The 23,495-nt window shown below is 42.0% G+C and overlaps 1 protein-coding gene and 1 non-coding gene across 2 annotated transcripts; one reads left to right on the forward strand and one right to left on the reverse strand.

Moving 5' to 3' along the window:
- Positions 1–860: 860 nt before the first annotated feature.
- Positions 861–13,540, forward strand: Gml (glycosylphosphatidylinositol anchored molecule like). The gene is given in 5 exon segments (XM_004837862.3): positions 861–981; positions 3,188–3,284; positions 3,904–3,936; positions 3,939–4,010; positions 13,095–13,540. Coding segments are annotated over 5 exon segments (534 nt in total). The 5' UTR covers positions 861–951; the 3' UTR covers positions 13,397–13,540.
- Positions 8,856–8,958, reverse strand: LOC147830233 (U6 spliceosomal RNA). Its single transcript, XR_015441929.1, has one exon. It is a non-coding gene; the product is annotated as a U6 spliceosomal RNA (small nuclear RNA).
- Positions 13,541–23,495: the final 9,955 nt, after the last annotated feature.

Raw genomic sequence — 23,495 nt, forward strand, 5'->3', positions numbered from 1 at the left:
GACAGGACTGAGGCCGGACTGGTAAGGAGATAAGGGCCGGCTGGGGACGGGGGGCTCTGCACTGAGGAGGGGAGCCCTGCCAGGGGGTGCCTACTCATTCCTATCTGTCAGTCACCAGGCTGGCATGACAGGGGACCCCAGGTGAGCACGCTCAGGCAGGAACTATGTGGCCAGATCCTCCTGAGAGCTGGCTGGGGCTGTGCGGGAGCAACCCGGTGGGGGGAGGCAAAGTGGCCCCAGTACAGGGCAGCCCCCAGGAGCCAACGCTCCAGAGGAAGGAGGCTGATCTGCCCATCAGCCAGTGGCCCTAGAGGGACAGGAGGGCGGGTGCGGCTCATAGAGCTTCTCCCAAAGCAGGGAAAGGACAGGGCACCCAGAGCGGAGATCACACACAGGCCACTCCTTTCAGGGAAAGCAGCTCATCCTGCTGCACATGGCTCAGACACAGAATCCCAGACACTGAGGGAGGCATCACCGCAAGAGGGAGTGAGAAGCTGGAAAACAAGGCTCACAGTGCTGAGGAGGCTGGGCGGGGGCCTGGAGGAGACTCCTTAGGGTCTAGGGTGGCCATGCAGAGACACCCTTCTCAAGGTGGGGCTCGGGCACTGGACCTGACCTCAAGGAGATACTGACGTGGGGGGGTGGGGTCGCGTGGAAGGAGGAAGGGTCTCTAGGAAAAGAAAGTGAAAGGCGTCCGCTCCTCCTTTTGCCTGCCTTGGACCTGTAGCCTAGAGCTTTCCTCACAGCTGAGTGCCTGGCTACAAAGGGCTGGGACCGCGAGCTGCTGTGCCTCGGGCCCAGACTCTGAAGGGGGGATGGGCGGCTCTTCAACGGAAGGGTCCGGGGCGGGGAGGGGGGACTCCTAGGGGAAGGTTCCAGAAGGGGGCCATCTGTCTCGTAAGTTCCATAACAGACAGACAGGCGACCCCCAGGAAGGCTCAAGAAGGGCTGATGGGGACTCCCTCGGGGAAGGTCCACAAGGTAGGGGCAAGGAACTCTAGCAGAACAGTTCAACGAAGTGGAGACGGGCGATCACCGTGGGAAGCCTGGAGAAGCTGGGACTGCTGATGGGGGCCTAGCAGCCCCGTGCCAGGACAGGGCTGCCAGCAACTTCAGTAGCATGCAGTCTGCAGAGCGTTCCCGGTCAGGAGGGCACGCCCAAGCTGCTCACGTGGGCTCCTTCGCTTCATGGGCCCCCACTTTGGGCATGGGGACGCCCTCATCCTGGAGACCCCTCACACGTAGACTTTCTTCATCCTGTGAATGCTGGTCCTGTGGAGCCCCCTTATTATAGACACGCCTGGTGCTATAACACCGCCCCCAGCCCCCTGCACGGCTCTCTCCGTGCAACCCTCACCCCGCAAACCTACAGACCTCTCTCTTCCCTGAGACCCTGTGAAGTCCTGGAAAATCCTCATCCCAAATACTCCTTCCTCCCTGAGACCCCGCCAAGGTTTCTAAGTTTCCCCTGATCTCGAACCTCTCACCTTAACCCTCTGCCCCAGGTCACAGCCCCCTGTCCATACCTTGCGGGTCCAAGGACACCGTGTCCCAGATCCTACTCCCACTCTCTCTCCAGCACACAAGTTAACCTCCTCACGACCTGGATCTAACCACTCCACACCTCCCCAGTCCTTGGTCTCCCAAGCTTGAGGGTCTTAGCAGCTGCCTTGACATCTCCCTGTTGCTTCCTGGGACTTTATGTGGGTCATTTTCTGACTGTCTTGAAGTAGGAACTGGAAACGCCACATTTCCCACCTCTCTATCTAATAGTGCCTTGGAGTCCCTCCTTTGCATTTTAGGTCCCTTCAGACTGCTTATGCCAGGTTTCTATCTGTCCTATTTTTATCACCCCTCTGTCTAAAATCGTTGTTATTTCTATTGAGAAGCTTCTGGGGGTCACCTATTATTTGGAAGAGTCTCTTAAATTAGGGTCCTGAGGGTTTACTCTTTTCTAGTTTCCCTTTGCTGACTGATATCTGGCTTAAGGTCACTATAGTCACAAAATGTACTCTTGAATTTCAAAATTGGCTTTCTGCTCTGAAATGGCCACCCTCTTACCTTCTTGTGGAAAAAAGAGAGAAATTTACACCTAGAAGTTTACACCAGTTATATGGCCCTCACAGCTCCTGCCTTTCTATTCCATAGCCTCCTGTGCTCTGGGTTATGCTTATCTTAGGTTTTCCTTCTCGAGATGTTGTAAGCTCATCCCTCCAACATTCCTACGTTCTTGTGGCAGGTCTGTGAGGAACAATATTGGTAAGCACTTTTGGTCAGATGTTGTTTTCACTTGGCCTTCATTTTTGAAATATATTTTCAATTCCAGAGAATGGAATGCTTCCTTGCAAATTCCTTCTTGCTTCCCTGGTTTGGAATTAGTGAGCTTTTGGTTTTCTTTGTCATTGTTTGTGTGAAGTGACTGTTGCTTCAATTGTTGCTATGGAAAACTTTCTCTTTTGTTTTCTTCTTGCCACCTCTTAGATTTTCATGTATTACTTTTGTTTCTTCATTTCTGAGACCCTCTGGAGTGAGCTACATCCTCTGCCCTCTTTATTTTTTTTGAGACAGAATGTTGCTGTCTTGCCCAAACTGGGCTCATATATCTTACAGTGCTGGCATGACAGAAGTGTGCCACCCTGCCTGGCTAAATTTCCACTTTTTGCAGGTGGTTTTCAGTGGTTTAATTGTGACACATCTCAGAGTGGCTTTCCTTGCATTGATTCTGTCTGAACTGGCTGAGCTTGTTTGTAGACTGATATCTTTCTTTGGTATTGGAACATGTCTCTCCCAATGACTTTTCAGATATTCTCTCTCTCCATTTCTCTGTTCTTTCCTTGTGGAACTGCAGTTCCATGAATGCCACACATTTATCTCACTCATGCCTCTCCTTTTCCAGATTCTATTCATTCTCTTGTGTTTTTATCTTTCAGGGTCTTCATGTTTCCTAATTTCCTCTTTTGCAGAGTCCAGTTGGCTTCTAACACATTCAAGTAAATTTTAAATTTCACATATTTTGTTTCTGTGTTGTATTTTGGATTTCATGCTGGGATAGGTTTTATAGCTTAGTGGAGGCAGGCCCCATATGGGGGCAGGTTAGGGAAGACTCCTTGACTGTTGATGTTGGGGGAATGAAGCTGGAGTAAGGAGCCATGCCCTCACTGATGAGCTGTGTGTCTCTTACCTCTAGGTGGCTAATCTTGCAGGAATGATGCTCCCCTTGGCCTTACTCCTCATTGCAGGGCTCTCAGAGGTGGAAACCAGTGTCACCAGGGCTCCTTCTGGATGTAAGTATCATTCCAAGACTCTCATTGTCTTGGGCAAGATTTACTCACCTGGAGTTGATTAGGGTCATTGGATGTCTTGGGTAGAAATTAGATCATCCGAGCCAAATGGAGTTTGTATTGTCACTGTAATCAGGGATGGAGGTCATTTTGGAGTGTGTTCATGAGCAGGGAGAGGAACAAGAGGGAGAAGGGTTTCCAGGAAAGAGCTACTGACCAAGAGACCTGAGGGGGAGTCTAAAGGTGGCAGTTCCTGGTCAGGGACAGAAAAGAGTGGCAGTGTTCTGAGAAATCCGGGAGGATGCTGGGCTCCCAGGCGTGGCCAGCCTTCCTTGGAAGTGTGAACCTCCTGCGCAGAGCTCAGCAGCCCCAGATGTGGCTGGCTGGGGGCATTCCCAAGCCAGTCTTGAGGGCAGCCGAGTTCCTAGTTGGATCTCCCTTTGCTCTGAGGAGCTAGGCTTGTTGGGCCTTGCAATGGGCAGAGGGCTGAGCTGGGGCTCAGGCTTGGGGAAGTGGTTGGGGACAGAAGGAAGGGGTAGCTGATAGAGGAGGGTGGAGTAGGCTGGTAATGGGTGAAAAAGGATGTTGGAGAAGAAACTCTGTGCCTATTTTCTTCTTTCAGGGACCTATAATGTGGAATGTTATCACTGTGAGGTAAAAACTCCTTCAATTGTCCAGAAAAGAAGATATGTGAATATCATCTTAGACGCTGTATGACAGTCTCCATTCGTAAGTACCTCTTTGTCTTTTTGACTCCTCCTGGGAAAATCAGTCTATGTGAGTAGTTTTGGGGAGGAGGGTCAGTGTATTTTTCTCTCTGCATTCAACACTACTACTCCTTCTGGTCTGTTCTGTACTGAGAGCTTGTTCACAGGCAGTTGGTGAAGCCTCTTGATAATCAGCTTGTAGATCTTGTATTTGCAAGGCGGGAGGTTGATCTCCACACCATTGCTGTCTCCCCTGGGTGGGAATATTGCTAGACCTCAGGTCTGTGTCTCCAAGGTCAGGTGTATAGACACCGTGGTGTACCCTACGTGGTTCTTTCTTGCTCGTTTGATTTCTAGTTATGTGTAGGTGGGAGAGGATTCAGGTAGGTAGATCCTAGCGGTGTATTTACCTGAAAATTTCAGATCAATGTCTGTAGCACACAGGTGGAAAGACCAGGTAAGGGGGCAGGGCAGAGCTTGAGTTTCAAAGTATTCTTGCTTCCCACTCTGAAGCCATTACTACTCTGAGGGAAGTGTTCCTCTCTCCAGAAACCCTTTCTGATGACCCCAAAGACTTCCCTGAACCTAGGGATGCACTGCCAGGGCCCCAGTGACTAATCTAGCACCCTTAGCCTTGCAAGCATTATAGCTGGTGGACAGGTGGAGGCCTTATCTGGGGCCCTGACAAGGACACTTCTTGTAGACCCTATTATCCCCCATGTGTGTTTTTGGAGTTTCACGTCATTTATCTTTTCCAAGGTCTGTTCAAAAAGGAAAAAACCCCTCTTATTACCCCTTCCTCATTGTGCCCAGTGCCATTACCCTGTGGATAACTTGTTGACTGGAAACACATGCAGGGGGTGAGAATCTGCTTTGTCCCAGTGGGGGCCAGTGATGGGGGACTTCAGTGGGCTTCAAGTTGTCATTATGGAATTACTGCATTGAATGAGCCTCGGAGATTTTTTTTTTTTCTCGAGATTGGGAGATAATGTTTACAAGAATGTGCATTGCTGTATGGCACTAAGTTATAGTTGGCATAGAGATAACTTTGAGTGATATTTCCAAAGATGAGGTAAGCACAGACTAGTGCTCTTTAATATCAGGGTGGATTTATTTAACAGTTTACCCTGCTCATGTTAGTTTCCTGTTACTGTAACCTACGTCTAAAATAATCTGCTTATAGGGAAAATGTGCTGCATTGAGTTCAAAGTTTAAGAGGTTTGGGTCCATGCTTGTTTAGGCCCATTATTGTACGCCCATTATTGTAGGCCCATCACGGCTGAACCCTATTGTGGAGCAAAATTGGTGGCCTTCTGTTTGAGAAACGGAAACAAACACAAAACACCACCAAACCAAATAAACCCAAATCTGGGAAGAAAGAGAGGAGTTCAGGCCTTTTGTGGGCTAAACAACTCCCACTAGGCTGAACGTCTTAAGGCTGCACCACGAGTCAATGGCACTGTGATAGGGAAAACAAGCTTTCCACATGGAAGTTTAGAAGTACCTGCCAACCTATAGCAACGGGGGACTCCAGCCTGTCCTCTCTCACATTCTCCTTCACATCCAGCACATCTTCACCAGAGCTGGACTTTTGACCAACAGAAGTTCCTGAGACCCTAGCAGGTGCTTGGGCTCTGGCTTGCACAGAGATGAGTGCATCAAAGAAGCAGCTTAAACATCTCTGCGAGAGAACTCTGGGTAAGAGCCTAACTGTGAGGATGGAAGTCCATGACTATTTTCTTTTTTGGTACTGGGGATCGAACTCAAGATCTTGTGTTTCCAGGCAGGGGGCAGAACCATTGAGCTAAATCCTGGCCCTCCCCATGGCTTTTGATATTTGCCTGCAGTGTTTTTTTTCATCCTGCCTCAGCAACAGGTGGACCTGACTCTGATTTCTCTGATCTTCAACCTCCCTTGACTCCCTGGCCTTTCTCAGTCCTTCACACCATCGTGGAAGCTATAATAGCTATCTTTCAAAATTTACCTCACATTATATAGGGACTCCATTTTCCTGGTAAATCCTGATGGATTCTTTGACTATCTAAGAATATCTTCAAGCCTTTGGCAGAGGTGTGAAGGTGCTGGTATGCTTGGCCATTTGTGCTTTCAGGATATTTGCTGATTTGAGGGATCATGGATCATGGACAGCAAAAAACACTCTGTGGAATGACTTTGAATGTCAGAGACTGATCTTTATAGGCAACATCCGTGAGATAGTCACAAAGACATAGATCCACAGCACAGAAGTGAGACCCCAGAAACAGTCCAACACAAATATACCCAAAGGGATTTTCGACGAAGGTGCAGAATCCATTAATAGAAGAAAATGGCCATGGATGACAAGTAGGCACAATTACAAAATTTTACATCTTTAACCAGCTGTAGTGGTGCACACCTGTCATCCTAGCACTCTGAAGGCTGAGGCAGGCAGGTCGCTGTAAGTTTGAGGCCAGCCAGGACTGCGTAGTAAGTTCAAGTCCCGTGTGAACTACATAACAGGATCCTCTTTCAATAAACCAAATAAAACTAAACCAAAGCAAAGCAAAACAACAACAACAACAACAACACCCCAACTTAGTCATTAGGATAGTACAAGTGAAAATAATTAGATCCCACCAATCAGAATGACCAAAACTTTAAAAAAGGTGGGAGATTTAGCTCAGTGGTTCTGCCACCTGCTCTGCAAGCTCAAGGAACCCAGTTTGATCCCTGGCACCAAAAACAAACAAACAAACAAACAAACAAACAAAAAGCTTTAAAAAAATGAGGACCACACCAAAGGCTTGTGTGGTCACAGAGAAACCAGATCATTCATACATTGCTGGTGGGACTGAAAAATTACTCATGCAGAATGGATAATAAGGTGATAGCTTCTCTAAAAAGGCTAAAATACACCTGTATACCACAAAATCGCACTCCAACATTTTTCACAGAGAACTAAGACATTATGTACAAACATGTATATGTCTGTTCACAGCAATTGTATCTGGAAATATTCCAGATGACCTGACATGGTTAAGAGGTTAAATCAACCATGGTAAACTCACACCATGCATTTTACTAAAAGGGAACAAGCAATATACACAGTAACTGGAATGAATATCTGGGGATTTGTGGCAAGTCAAAAAAAGGCAATATCCACGGTTACAGTTCCATTAAAATAACATTTTAGAGAAGACAGTTTTGTAGACATGAACACCAGTTGAGTTTCATACATTTAGAGGATGTAAGACAGGGGAGGTGATTGGAAGAGAGACAACTTTCTCCATATCTATATGATGGACACCTGTGGAGATCACACTGTTTTGTATCCTGTCTTTTGTCAATATCAGTTCTTCCCTTGTGCCATTGTACTATACTTGGGACTAGTTACCATCTGGAGTAACTGTACAAAGGGTACATGGGGGCCCTCTGTATTGTTTCTTGCAACTCTGTTTGAATGTACAGTTGTTTCAGCACAAAGCCTTTAATAAAAAGGAAGTTAAGACCCAACATGTCATTAATCAGGTTAACATTTGAATAGGCACGATATGCAGCCCAGGATGTTCTAGGTATGCAAGAAACAATGAATTCTGGTTCTTAGGAATAAACTTCTAAAAGTAAGTGCACTGAAAGCTTGAAAATAAAATAGAGAAAATATTATATTTAACAACTGTACAATGAGAACCCTTACATGCACTCAGGCAAAGTAAATGTTAAGGGAAGAGCCTTACTAGTGTGAAGAGCAATATTTGTGGAGACAAATATAAAACTGGAGACAAAGATAAAACTACCTGGAAAATGTCACAATGTAAATGTGTACACACCAAGAAGCATGGGATAAAAATATATGCAGAATAAAACTTTCATAGTTTAAGAAATGCAGAGAAATACACTGTTACCATTCTTCATGGTTTCTAAATGCTTCTTCAAGGAGACAAAATGTGTTAAGGCTATAGATCAGGGTCTCATGAAGGTTTTCTGTAAAAGACAAGATAATAGATGATTTTAGTTATGTAGTCTTTGTTGGGATGGAAGCAGTGACAGATGATGAGTAAACACTGTTGTAAGGTTCCAGGAAGGATTTATTGATAGACACAGTTAGTGGCTTGGATTTGACCCATGGTTTCTATATGTCAGCTTGTGCTGTAGATGGCCTGAACAACATCATTATTACAAAATGATCGACAAGTCAGAAATTACCAAATACTCCTACACAGTAAGGGCACATAGTATGCTTAGAAAATCACTGACATGACAGAATACGAGCATCAGTGAAGTTCAAATGATTTATCAATAATTGATGAGAAGTCACAACACAAATGGGGAAGTATTGAGGTCTGGGTATTTTGAAGGATGTATAAGATTTAGTGGAAAAGTTATGACAGAATACATAGTGTAAACTACATGGCATGTCAAGCACACATGTGAGCTCAGGGAAAAAGGAACATCTAGGCTCTTTTCAAGAAACCAGAAAAATAATCGAAGATCCACTTAAGAAATGGAGAATGAAATGTAAAACCTTTGCAGAAATCTTGAAAGAGGAAAGACTATATCGAGTCATCGATGTCAATAGTTGGTTCTTTAGAAAAGATTAGTAAGATTAGTAAAACATGGTAAGAGAATCATTACAGAGAAATTCCAGATCTCCAATATTATCAATACAAAGGGAGATTATCATCAGACCTTACACACCTTAAAGAAAATCAAGCAATTTTGGGTATCCCTCCTGTGATATAAGTGAGATTCTGGTTGAAATAACAAAATCTAGACAAGTAACATCATATTTCACCCAGAACAAGCTTTTGGAGCTAAAGGGCCTTGTTGATAAAGTTGAATGTTTTCTGGAGAACCTCCCCAGAAAGTAATGTATGCAGCCCCAGAGTGCTTTGCTGGCAAATTCTTCATGAATTTGTGTGTCATCCTTGCGCAGTGGCCACGCTAATCTCTGTACCATTCCAATTTGAGGAGATGTGCACCAAAGCAAGCAGAGTTCTTCAAAATTCATATGTGTGAAAGCACCCCAACCTTACACACCCTCTTCCAGATAACAAGGAGGAATTGCTCTCAGCACATGTGTAATAGCAGCTTAATGCTAACACCAACCCCAGAAGAGACTTTGCAACAAAAGGAAGTCATACAGGCTCCATTTTCTCTATGACTCCCAATGCAAACAAACACAACATTAAACAATAAAATAGTGTGTGTGTGTGTGTGTCTTTTTGCACACCCAGTGCCATGCACTGGATTGTGGAATGAGAAAAGAACAGCAAAGACAAATGAGTGAAACTGAATAACATGCAGAATTCATGCAGTAAGCATTAACCGATACTTGTTCATTGGTGTAAGAAATGTTCCACAGTATTGTAAATGTGAGACAAGAGGGAACAAGTATGAGGTTTGTAAAATCTCTGTTGGCAATTTTTGCTATAATCCTAAAACTGTTTTAAATTAAATTATCACACACACACACACACATGCACACCATGCCTACTGACATATAGACTAAATAAGTTTGAATTTACCCTTGAAGCCCACTAGCTTCATTCATCATATTTAAAAATAAAAGAAGAAACATTTCATACATGTGATTGCAAATGCTGAAACTTTGAAGAAAGTCCAATACTCTTTCCAAATTTTGTTCAGAAAAAAATCAGGAGGAAATGGAAACAAATGACATCTTAAATGAATGACGTTAATGAAATGAGAATGACTAAAATAGTTTAACCTTGAGTTGAAAAATGAAGTGACATGCCTTTTACCATATCTTCTGCTCTTAGTGAAACTAGGTCTCTGAGTTCATTTCAGCCAGGAAAATAAAAATACAGTGGGATTGGAAAGAGAAATTAACCTAGTATTTTCCCCAAAAGGCAATAAACTTTTCTAGTAATAAGCGACTTTACCATGGACCTGCCTACAAGGTAAGTATTCAAATATCAATTTAAAGCAACAGAGTTTTTCCATACATCAAGAAACAATACTAAATACAATTCATGAAATTATAACTTCTTTAAAAGTATCCAAATATCAGTACCTAGAAAGACTTCTAAATAGATCTGTGCAAGATACTAACACCAAAATTGCGAAAAACTTGCAAACGAAGACCAAAACACCCGGAAAGACATACCATGCATATGTATCATGACACACAAAAGCATACACAGATATACCTTGTTCAGCTTGATCTACAAGTCAAGAGAATCCATCAGAGTCCTTGGGGTGTGTGTGTGTGTGTGTGTGTGTGTGTGTGTGTGTGTCTGTGTATGTTTTCAGGAGGTGATTCCAAATGCTTATTGAAGTATAAGTGGGGAGGAATAGCAAATGCAATCTCTGATGGGAAAGGAAAAAGCTGAAGGACATATTCTCTGAATGCTCCAGGCTGCATAGCTTCCCTAATGAGGACAGTACAGGATAGTGTTTTGTGTCGAGATTGGAAGGTAGAATACTAAATAGGAACAATCACTGCAGGAATTACCTGACTTCTGACTGCAATGACCTTGCGGTACAGTGGGGAAAGACACTATTGGCATTAAGTGGTGATGGCTAAATTAAATACTTACAGAATTTGCACCATAAAAATCAATTTCAGATGGTTTGAAAATCTAGATGTAAACACTGAACTAATAACTTTTTAGAGGAAAATGTAAAAAAGTATATTTGTGTGCTTTCTGTAGTTCAGAATTTAAAAAGGAAGAGTGCTAGTCATATAATACAACTGATAAATGAATTACATGAAATTTTTGCAAATTCAGCTCCAAATAAGATACCTATAAAACAAGGGCCAGGGATTTAGCTCAGTGGTTCCGGTGCCTGCCCTGAAAGCACAAGGACCAGAGTTCCATCCCCAGTACCAAAAAAACCCACAACCAAACAAAAAGATATCTATAAAACAGTGGAGGTGCAAGCCACAGATGAAGAGAAAGCATGTGCATGGTAGAGAATTCATACTCATAACACAAAATGAGCCTTTTCCCTAAAAATCTATAAATGAAAAGCAGGACACCTAGTAGAAATTTGAGCAAATGACTTAAAGAAAAATTCTTAGATAATGGTAGCTAAGTGGGTACGAAACATAGGAGAAGTTGCCCAGGGTAATTCTGCTTGAGGGAAATGCAAGTGGAAACCACCATATGAGCACATTTTGAGGAATGACTTAAGTATCCCAAACAACTTTATGAAGTTGTTATCAAGATTTTTAAGTATACACGATGCTTTGGAGTAGAGATATGTCCAACCTAGTCTGGAAAACTCTTCAACAAGATTGGCTAAAGCTGCACATAGACAGATCAAAGTCTCATCGTTTCTACTCCTAAGTACATAACTCACAAAATATTTATTGATTTAGCTCAGTGGTTCCACCACCTGCCTCACAAGTGCAAGGTCCCAAGTTCGATTCTTAGTACCCCCCCCCCAAAATTTATTGAGGGTCATCCCAAGGTAAGTCCAAGAACATTCACCATAGAAATGTTTGGCATAAGTAAAAAGCAATAACAAACAATAAATTGTGTTGTACTCATCAAAGAATAGCATACATTTATGAGAATGAATGAAATACAATAATAGGGATGAGTTTCTTTAAAAAGTAGAAAGTAAAGAAGCCATCTACAATTGAAAAAAACCCTGAAGTACGATTTCTTCTCCAAAAAGTTAAAAACCAGGCAAAACTAATAATACACGTGCTTAGACCCATGGGCTTATTTTTGTCCCCGGCTGCTTAAATGTGAACGGAGGAACAGAATGAGGGATCCGTGAGTTTCACCCAGGTCTGTTTTTAGGGGTGGATGCTGATTGCGCAGTTGGGTACACTTTGTAAAAACTCCTTGAGCTGCAGATGTACAATCATACACTTCTGTAGAAGGTTAAACTTAAATAAACTCTTTATCAGGAAAATAAAATAATTGACTGATTCTTCATTACTAGTTCTTTCTGAAGAGGCAAGAGGACAAATGAGTTATGGCATGTTTCAGATTAAAGTTATCTGCATAAACACCCTGTAGAGGACAGGGAAAGTGGAGTAGCAATGAAGGCCAAAGTATTTAACTCAGGGATTCCTGAAGGATGTCCCAGGTGGAGCTTGCTCAGGTCACTTTGATCCCTCTCAGGAAAGTGAACACATGAGTTGTGGCACCCTTCTTGGATCAGGACACTAGGTCTGTGTTGTGGGGGTTGGGGTTAAAGGCCCATCAGCATTTGTCTGTTGATGCGAGAGCTTGGAATACCAGGTGGAGGGTGTCATGGTTTAGAATAAAATGTTCCCCCAAAGTCTCTTGTATTCAGAAATGAGGCTTTTGAAGGGTGATTGGATTGTGGGGATGCTGTCCTTATCAGTGGATTAATCCTTTGATGAGTGTGTGGCAAAATGTGCTGGTGGGAGGTGGGGCTTGGGGAGGTAGGGTGTGCTAGGAAGTGAGACACTGAGGACATCTGGATGGGTGTATTCTTTTCCCCAGCGCCTCCCTTCTTGCTGTTTCTGGTTGCCATGAGGGAAGTAAGTTTCTGCTGCCTCATTCTCCTACCATGCCATTTCTGCCTTAGAGCCAACCGACCATGGAATGAAATCACTAAAGCTGTGAGCCAAAATAACTCTACTCCTTTAAGTTGCAGACATTGGATATTTTGTTTCAGTGATGGCAAAGTGGCTAATACAAAGGGATACAAGGAGGTTATCTTCAAGGGGTTTTATCAGCTGCAGGAAAGCAGCAAAAGGGCATATTACTGTGGGCATTCCTGTTCAACTTATGTGAAATCTCTCAGCTCTGGACTTCAATACAAGTTAATTGCTTGTCTTCATTTAATTTCTAGAGCTCCAGAGTTCTTAAGACAATATAATGAACTGCCCATTTTAGTTGTATAGCTTCATAACCAGATACCAAGATACCATTCTGGAATGGCTAGTGGCAGACTTAAAGGTGGCTGCATGGATAGAAACCTATCTTTAGAAGTTGTTGTGGAGCAGTCACATCATCTTGTGGACCTGGACATACTCCCTAGTCAACAGTTCTAGGCGATGTACTTTTGTAACATTTGACAATGCAGAATGTATGCGTGGAACTAGCTTCGGTTGAATGTGCTATGGTGTTTACAAGTAGAACATGTGAAATCAATAACTTTCATGGTCCCTTTTTAGGTGTGAGCCCTCATGAAATACTCGTTTACAAGGACTGCACTTGGAACTGCACATTTGTATATACTGCCCTCGTGCCTCTTGAAACCCCAAGAAGCCCTGGAACCGGGAAAACTAATAGTTTCTATTTTACTAATTGCTGTAATGGTATGCATTGCAATGTAGGAGGACCTACTAACATGGAGAGGGACTTAATAGATGACACTGTACTTGAGAATGATCTACTAGATGGGACGGAATGTTGGATGACATCAGCCTTCTTCCCGATTTTCGCCTCCATCATAGCCAGCAATACACAGACATGAGAACCCTCTGTGGAGGAGTCTGTTAGCCTTCCCTTTCCCTCAGATCAGTTTTGCTCTCCTTTGTCCCCGTGATACATTGCCAAGCTCCCAGTTGACCCATTTATGGTTCACTGTCAGCACAAAATAAAGTCATTGTTGAAAACATTCATGAACAGTTGTTTACTTCCATGTACTTGGGCAATCACACTGGTGTTTCTCCTTTTCTTTCCTTTACTGCACACTCTGGTGTTACTTTGTGCTTTCATTGCTTGTACTGCCTTTTCTCTTTTAGACATTGTGAGCTAAATATTCATTGTGCGAATACATCAAAATTATGTTGCTATGTTAGCATTCAGAGATTATTATGATCAAATGGCAAAATGGCTATGGCGCTAGTCTCCATCGAGCTCGATGTCATGAGGTCCCAGCTCCTTGAAACCAAGGGCACCTGGGGCCACCTAAGGCTCTGTCCTTTCCAATTCTGAAATCCAGCTGAAGGAAGCAGGGAAAGTTCCTGGCAATGAATGACATCTGGTTCAGGCCTGACACTGGTACCCTGTTCAGTACCCTGTAGGCTCAGACAAGCTCTGCAGGAACTACACTGTTCTGTCCAGTGACACCTACCTTTGTGGAAGGGACAGAATGTTTTCCCATGTGCTACCACAGGAATGGAGCCCCTGTTTATTTGGTGTGAGTTGTTTAGGGACCTGAAATATTTAGGCTAATTTTCCAAGGTGTCTGGGCCATGGTAAGTCTCCACCAGGAGGGTAAGGGTTTCCAGCAGTTCTCATCGCACTTTTTGGATGGAGTCATTTAACTGAGTGTGAAGTAGCTTCTCGTGATGGTTTTGGTGTGTGTTTCCCTGACACCTAATGATGTTGATTATCTCTGCAGGTGCTATTGTCCTGTTTATCTTACTCAAATCATTTTCTCCTTTTAAAATTGGCTTCTCTTTTTATTACTGAATAAATAAACATATTTTATATACTCTTTTTTTTTGGTACTGGCAATCGAACTCGGGACCTTGCGCTTGCGAGGCTGGTGCCGGAACCACTGAGCTAAATCCCCAGTCCTATATACTCTTGATATATATCTTTCACCAGATAAACTATTTGCACACTTTCATTACGTGGGCTGTCTTTTCACCTTGTTGAGATTGTTCTTTGCAGCATAATAGTTTTTGTATTTGATGAAGTCCAAATTAGTTTTTTTTGCCCGTTTACTTTGCCCTGTTCAGGGTCATGAAGGATACCTGTATTATCTCATAGCTCCTGAACATTGTCTGCTCTTATGTTCAGATCTCTGACTCATTGTGAGTTAATTTTTCTATATGATCTGAGGTAAAGGTGCAACATCATTGTTTTCTATGGAGGTATAATGGGTCTCTACATCATTTCTTTCTCTTTTTTTGCTTAAATTCTTTTATTGGTTCATTTTAGGTATACAATATGTTTACATTTATCATTGGGTACTTGCACCTGTACAAGATGTATATTGGTTCTTATTTTTTCCTATTCCTTGTCCTCCCCTCCCTCCACTCTTCTCTATTTACAAACATTTTATTTCCTTTTTTTTCTTTTCTCGTAATTTTTCCTTTCCCTTCTTACCTTTCCCCTTCCCCTCCAGCTTCCCCTACCCCTTTGAACCTTTCCTTCCTATTTCAAATTATCAGTTATTCATTTTAATCATTTTAATCCTATTTACTGTCAGTTTCTCACACCAGAGAAACTATTCCTTATTTACACATGTGTGTTCTATTTATTTCACTTGAGTATGGCCTCAGTATGCATCCATTTAGCTATAAACATCTCTAGTTTCTCATTCTTTATGGCTGAGTAGTACTCCACTTTACAAAAAAACCACATCTTCTTTATCCAGTTTCCAGTTGATGGGCACTTGGGCTGTTTCCAAGCTTTAGCTATTACAAACCATGCCACTATAAACATGGGTGCACATATATCGCTGTGGTATGATTCTTTTAATTCTTTTGGGAAGATCCCCAGCAGGGGAATAGCTGGGTCAAATGGGACCTGTAGTCCTAGTTCTTTGAGGTATCTCCATACTGATTTCCACAGTGGTTGCACCAGTGTGCCCTCCCAGCAACAATGGAGAAGGGTTCTTTTCTCCCCACACCCCCACTAGCATTTGTTATTGGTTGATTTCTTGATAGCAGCCATTCTTTGTGGGGTGAGGTGGAATCTCAGTGTTGTTTTCATCTGCATCTCTCAAATGACCAGTGATGTTGAACATGTTTTTCATATGTTTATTTGCTGCTTTTCCTTCTTTGTCTGAGAAATGTCAGTTCATTTCAGATGCCGATTTTTGAATTGGGTCTTTGAATTTGGGTCTCTGATTTTTTTGAGTTCTTTATATAGTCTAGATAGTAGTCCTTTGTCTGAGGTACAGCTGCTATAAATTTTACCCACATTGTAGGTTGTCTTTTAGCTCTGTTGGTGGCTTCTCTTGCAGTACAGAAACTTTTTAATAAGATGGGATCCTAGTTGTTGATTCTTTGTGCTAGTTCCTGTCCTACTGAGGTTTTGTTCATAAAGTGTTTTCTTATGCCAATGTCTTCAAGAGTTATACCTAACTTATATTCCACCAAGTTTAGTGTTTCTGTTTTAATATTTAGATCTTTAATCCACTTTGATCTTAGCATAGTGCATGACAATAGATATGGGTCTAGTTTTAATCTTTGGCAGGTTGAAATCCAGTTTTTCCAACGCCATTTATTAAATAGGCTATCTTTCCTCCAATGATAGTGCTTGGCTCCTTTGTCAAAGATGAGGTGGTTGAGTATGTCTGGAGTTGTTTCTGCATCTTCTAATCTATTCCATTGATCCTCAGGTCTGTTTCTTTGTCACTACCATGCTGTTTTTATCACAGTAACTTTGTAGTATAGTACAAATTAAATTTTAGAATTCAGCAGTGAAGCCATCAGGACATGGGCTTTTCTTTGTGCAGTTCTTGTGGTTTCTTATGCTATTGATCTCCAGTTTAATTGCACTGTGATCTGATAATATATAGGGGATAACTTCAATTCCTTGCATTTACTTGAACATGTTCTATAAGCTAGCATGTGGTCTATTTTGGAGAATGACCTGTGTGCAGCCGAAAAGAATGTGTATTCTGATTTTGTGGGGTGGAACACTCTGTAAACATCTATTAAGTCCATTTGTTTAATAGCTTGGTTCAGTTCTAGAATTTCCTTGTTAACTTTTTGTCTAGATGATCTGTCTATTTGTGATAGTGGGGTATTGAGGTCCCCACTACAATTGTTTTAGTGCTTATTTGGTTTTTCATGTCCATTAATATTTGTTTTGTATTGTTGGAGGCATTTGTATTTGGTGCATATATATTTAGGATTGTCATCTCTTCCTCTTGGATTGTTCCTTTCACAAGGATGTAGTGACCATCTTTGTCTCTCTTAATTAGTTTTGGTTTGAAATCTACTTTGTCTGCAAATAAGATTGCTACTCCTGCTTTTTTCTGGGTTCCTGTCACATGAACTCTTTTCCATCCTTTCCTTTCAGTCTATGAATTTCTTTTTGAGTTAGGTGTGTTTCTTGTATACAGCATATTGCTGGGTTTTGCTTCTTAATCCATTCTGTCAGTTTATTTCTTTTGATTAGTGAATTGAGGCCATTAACATTGATAGTTATAATTGATAGATATTGACTCATTCTTGACATGATGTTTTACTGCTGTTGGCTCTTTTATTTCTTATTTTTCCCCCTTTCCCTTTAGTGTCTTATGTTTCCTGGTGGCTTCCCTCTGTTGGGCCTCATGGAGTTGTGACCTGCATTGTCTTTTTCTAGGATATTGCTTAGAATTATTTGGAGTGCTGGTTTGGTGTTCATGAAATTTCTCAGGTATTCCTTTTCGTGGAAGTATCTAATTTCCCCATCGATTTTGAAAGATAATTTTGCAGGATACAACAGTCTAGGTTGGAAGTTACCTTCTTTCAGGGCTTGAAATACTTCACTCCAGGCTCTCCTTGATTTGAGGGTTTGTGTTGAGAAATCTGCCGCGATTCTGATGGGCTTTCCTTTGTAGATGATTTGTTTCTTTTCTCTAACTGCCTGTAGGATTTTGTTCTTCTTTTGGGTTTCTGGGATCTTCACTATTATATGTCAAGGTGTTGTGTTTTTTTTTTGATCGTGGCTAATTGGAGTTCTATATGCCTCCCTTATCTGTATGTCCAATTCTCTACCTCTGTCTGGGAAGTTTTCCACTATTGCTTCTGTGAACAGTTTTTTATGTCAGTTGTACTTTCTCCTGTTTTTTTGTGAACTCCTATCAGTCTTATGTTATTCTTCTTTGCATCATCTAGCAGTTGCTGCATTGATTTCTCATGGTACCTTACTATTTTTAAGAAATCTCTGTTTTCATGGTCACTAGCTGCAATCCTGTCTTCTATATCTGGTACTCTATCTTCACATTCCCTTAATCTGCTGTGAATACTTTCAATGAAGTTTTTAATCTCCTGGATATCTATTTGAATTTGTTTCATGTATTCCATTTCTTTCTTATGTTGGGCAATCATGGTTTCCATTTCTTTCTTATGCTGTGCATTCATGGCTTCCAGCATGGTTCTGATCTCATCTATTTTTTTTTTATCTGTTTCTGTTCCAGAGCCTCTAGTCATGTCTTTCACTCTGCTCACCATCTCTGTAGTTATCTGGGAAATTATTTCTGCTTTGAATTTTTCTAGAGCCTCATTCATCTGTTTTATTACTTCCTTTGCTATCAGTTCAGGATGTCCAGGTGGTTGATTATCATACTTTTCCACCTCATTTCCCCCAGAATTTGCCTTTGGTGGGGTGGAAGTCTGAGTTTGTGTCTTGGTTAAATGTCTTCTCATTTTTGTTTTGGTACTGTCTTTGATTTAATTCCTGGGTTGATATTTCAAACTTGCTTATTGTAAGTATGTTTGTTGCTTGTATTTAGAACCCTTGTGGAATGCTTGCTTTTCAGAAGTGTCTTCCAAATATAGCTGGTCTTTAGGTTTTGAGTCTCTAATGACTGTGAGGCTATCTCATTTTCATTATACAAGGAAGGCAATTACAACACTTTAGCCCAAATGATACAATCAGCAACACCATAGCATCAAGCACAGCTAAGAAAATGACACTTTGTGGTAGTTATTAATCTATCACCTTTAACTGTGGAAATTAAATCAAAATTGAGGACCAGCCTAACATACATTTATAGTGAATAAACTGTTCAATATAGCAATTTTACCCTTTGGGATGGGGAGTTAGAAGGAGTTAGGGAGGGAGGGATAGTTAGGTAGAAGGATAGGGAAAGGTTAGCAGTGAGGCCAGAGGACACAGGAAGATCATGCAAACTCTAAGAAACTGTTGAAGACAAGAGGAAAAGGCAGAATGAAAGAATAAAGACATGAACAGAACAACCTAACAGCAATAGGGAAGCTAGATACCATATTTACTTTCCTTTAAAAATAATGATAATTGAGAGAAAGAAAAAGAGAAGAAAAGAAAAATAAATAAAAAATCTGAATTAGGTCCAGAACAGGAACAAAAAGGGAGATGAAGAACGATGTGGGACAGCGAGAGAATGAGTGAGAGAGAGGGAAAGAAAAGAGAAAAGAAAGAAAAAAAGAAGAGAAAAATAAAAATTTGAAAAGAGTAGAAAAAATAAAAATTAAAAATTAAAAATAAGAGAAAGAGAAAAAAATTTGCAAATAACAGAAAATAAAAATGAAGGGCCTCCTTCAGGGTATGTCTCTGCTCTCACAATAGGCAATGTGGGAAGCAGTGTGCAGATACAAGTCAATGAGTCTCAGCAAGCCAGTAGCAGACCTGTGAGATTCAGGCAGATTTCTGGCTGCAAGTCCCAAGTTGAGCTCCCTGTCCTCCTGCAGGGTTGAACTCTGCAAGGCTCTAATTCAGGCTCCAGCTGCCCTTCCCCTGAAGATAGTCCAGGTTCCGATGGGAGGTGATGATCCCTCCAACTTACTAAGTACAGTGGTCTGGTGTGCCTTTATTGCAGATTCTTTTCACTTTTTCAGTGGGTTTCAGTTCTCATTGAAGAGCCTGAGAGAGACCCTCTTTCTGTTGCTTACTTCTGCTCTATCTTCTGGAGCTCAGAACCATGGCCTTTATGGCCCCCTGTGCCTCTGTAGTGTGGAACCAGGTAGCGGCACAGCCAGGAGGTCAGAGGCGGGGGCGGGGGCTGCAGGCGCCCACGTGGCTAAGCTGGTCATGGTGGGTGGAGTGCGGGGACAGAGTGGGGGCTCCATGCCACTGGGGTCCTCACCATGAGCTGGCTGGTCGTGGTGGGTGATTCCACATCATTTTTTTTTTTTTTTGGTACCGGGGATCGAACTCAGGTCCTTGCGCTTGCGCAGCAGGTGGCGAAGCCACTGAGCTAAATCCCCGGCTCCACATAATTTCTTGAAAGGACTGTTCTATGCTTATTGCATGGCTTGGCACCTTTGCACAAAGTCCCTTAGCTACAGTTGTGGGATTCACTTCTGAATGCACAGCTCTACCCCATTGCTCCCCATTGCTCTGTCCTTGTGCCACTCCACACTGTCCTGATTGGCATCCCCTTGTCATCAGTCATAAAATCAAAAGGCGTGAATCGTCTACTTTGATTTTTTACAAGATTATTTTGGAAATTGTTGGTCCCTTGCAATTCCACATGACTTTAAAACCACCTCATTGATTCATACAAAGCAGGAGGCTGAGATTTTGATAGGACTTGTTGGACTCTGCAAGAAGACTTTGAGGAGCATTGTTATCAGAGCAATAGTGAGTCTTTTGGTCCAGAAACACTGATGCTCTTTTATGCTGGGATCTTATTTGGTTTCCTTCAACAATGTTCTGTAATTTCAGAGACTGAATTTGTACTTCTTTTGCAAAATGTATTCCTAAATATTCTACATTTTTTGATGCTATGAGTGGAATTGTCTTCATAATTTCACTTTGAGACTTTTCACAAATATATCAAAATACAATTGTTTGTATATTTAACCTGTATCCTGAACTTTTGCTAAAATACTTCATTAGACATAAAATATTTTAGTGGTTTTGTTTGGATATTGTGTACACAGGATCTTATGATTCATGAATAGAGACAGTTTTCTTTTCCCATCTGAATAATTTTTTCTTATTTTTATTGATACTTCCTCTGGCTAAAACCCTAATACACTATGGAATAGTAGTGGTTAGAATAGATACACTTGCTCCTAACCTTAGGAAGGAAGCAGTCAGCCTTTCATTATTCATTTCGAAGTTATACTTTTTTGTCTTTTAGGGTATTAAATAATTCCCTTTTATTAAAGCGTGTTTATCATTTTCATCATGAAAATGGAGTTAGAGTTTGTCAAGTACTTCTACATTATTGAGAGTCTGATCTTTGGCCCTTATTCTACTGATATGATATATTGCAATGATTGAATTTTAAATTTTAAACCAACCTTTCCTTCCTGGGGAAAATTTCACTTGTCCACCGTGTATAACTGTTTTTATATGTTTCTGGATGCTGTTTGCTTGTATTGTGTAGGAGACTCTGGGATGAAGCCAGCAGAGGAGAGAGCAGGTCCAAGGCAGGAGACAGGATACAGCAGGGATGACACAAGCATATGGTGAGGGGCTCTCTGCCCTTCTTCATCCCTAAGGTGCTTTGAGAGGTTCTGTTTGTATTCACCGTATTGTTCTCCAGTCTATGATAGTCACCCTGATTTCCCTGCTCTACACTCAGTCTTCTCTCCTGGCATAGTCTTTACCTTAAGTGATAAAGTGCCCTTCAAACCCATTGACCAACTAGCCCATGAAAAAAATCATCCCCAGAAGCAGGAAAACTAATAGGAGTCAGCACCTTTTTAGGAGCATGGGCTGTGAAAACATCACTAGGATACCAAAAATATTCCTGTTTCTCCATGCAGTAAGAGCTAAAAGCTTCCCTTTGTTTTATTTATTTTTCTTATTTTTTTTAAGAGTAGGAAAAATTTATTGAGAGAAAGAAAGCTTCTGTCTAAGAGAGACAGAATGGGGACTGTTGCCTGCCCACCCCACTTTTCAAAGATGTTTTATACAGCAAAGCCATGTGGTGAGGTGGGTACAAAATGGGACAAAACTATGAGACCTGATGGAAATTTACAAGGTGGGCATGAGGTGGGACAAAACCATGACCAACCAATAAGATTTCAAGTACAGCCACCCAGGTAATATTGATTAAATGGGGATCAAATGGGAAAATAAGTCACACACAAGGAGTTTCCCATTTAGAATATCAATCACTGCTATCTATCTCTTCTTCTGCTAACCAGTGAATGTGCCTCAATTTTTCTCCATGTTGGCTCCTGGCTGTGTTAGCTCCTTGAGGGCTGGCTCCTTGAGGGCAGCCCTGTCTAACTGCCTACATGATATCTAATTAACTTACTTATCTACAATATTCCCCCCTCTGAAGAAATACCCCTAACTGCTGTGAGGGGCCAAGGGCTGAAGACTGCTCTGACTAGTTCTGGCTGAAGAGGGTCATAGTTGTGATGGGCAGTCAGAGTTACTCTATAGAAGGTCTATCTAAAGGCCCTCCATAGGCGCCAGGCATTGTCATCTTGGGTAGCCTTATAGCTTTAAGTCTGGAGGTGACAAAAGCCAAGGAAACAGTTAAGAATAATACATGGGCTAAATAATAAGGTCACCAGGGTTGTCATAAATATAGCCAACAAGTGTTTTTTACCAGGAAGAACTAGTAATAGCCTTCCACAGAGAGGATAAGGAGAAGGTCCTGGGGACTTCAGAATCCAATATAGAAGTCATATTGTAGTTTAGCAGTTACGAACTTTTTACAAGGTCAATCTGGTGGATCCCAGGAAAAGAAGTCTAGCACATTTGTCTTTGGTTCCATTTGTGTGACCATTTGGAATTTGGCAGCCTCTAGGCAAGAACAAACAAAATTTCAAAGAAATTAGACCATGTATAATCTAAGCATGAGCACAAAGGCAGGTTGGGGAGAGTCACACGTAGAAACTGAAATAGTGATGTGACCTATTAGCTCTTAGACTCTTTATTGGTGGAGGTCTGATATTTTGTCACAAGTCTCTCCAGTCTTAGCTGTAAGACAAAGTTTGAAGGACAAATATAGCCAGAAAATTTAAAACTTTAGTTGAGCTCTTACAGATTTTACCATAGTTTTTTTTAATGATTCCTAACCGTGGTCAGCTACCAGTATAACTGGAAACTCCCAGAAGGTGTCAGAGATTGGAACCACTTTTATTGATAACTTTTGAGGTGTTAAGGTGTTAAGGAAGAACAATAATGCTTTAATGCACTTTGTAGTTCTCAGATTTATTTTCATTAAGTTTAGTTTTTAAAAGTTTATTAAAAGCTTACCTAAAATTGTTTAAAAGTACAAGGTCCATCATCTTGCTCCTCCACACATAGAGGAGAAAGAGGCTTCCACAACCTCTCTCCAGCCACTTTAGGTCCATCCCAGACACCGCACTTACTCTCAGCACCCTCCCACCAGCAGGTCTGGGGACTAACCCACCCCCTTCTTTCTCCTCTGGCTGGAGGCCCCAGTCCAGAACTCCGTCCTGTGTTCGTTGGGCAGAAGAAGGGGCAGTTGCTTTCATGATGTGATCAGTGGCCAATACAGACCCCCAGGAGAGACATAAAGGACTTGGCTGCACTGAGTGGGGGATCATGGGAATGGAATTCAGGGTAATGGCAGACATTTGGCTGTCAGGGCCCTGGATATGCCTTCCCAGGGCTGGGGCCCTGGATACGAGACCATTTCTGGCCCAAAGTGCATGGTGCTGACCTTCAAAATGAGAGGTCAGGCAACAGGTGGCTGAGGGTACTGTGGATCTGGAAGGAGCAGGGCCACAAGGATCTATACCTGAAGATGCATCAGACCCTCAAACACCAGGGGCACATTTTTACATAATGTTCCTTCTGGTCCCTTGGTGAGGACACCCAGAGCTTCCTGCCCTGCTGGAGGACAGACCCTTGTCAGGTACATGGTGCTGCTTTTCCCTTGTGGGCCCTAGCACTCTGCATCTCAGGAAAGCAAGGCAGGAGCATAATAATCTGAGGATTTGCCATGGAGACCATGGCTATTCATGAGGACAGAGCAAAGCAGGGCT

Source organism: Heterocephalus glaber, unplaced genomic scaffold (assembly GCF_053883595.1).
Source record: "Heterocephalus glaber isolate CG9 unplaced genomic scaffold, H.glaber_assembly_v1.0 deba00000281, whole genome shotgun sequence".
NCBI classification, from domain to species: Eukaryota; Metazoa; Chordata; class Mammalia; order Rodentia; family Bathyergidae; genus Heterocephalus; species Heterocephalus glaber.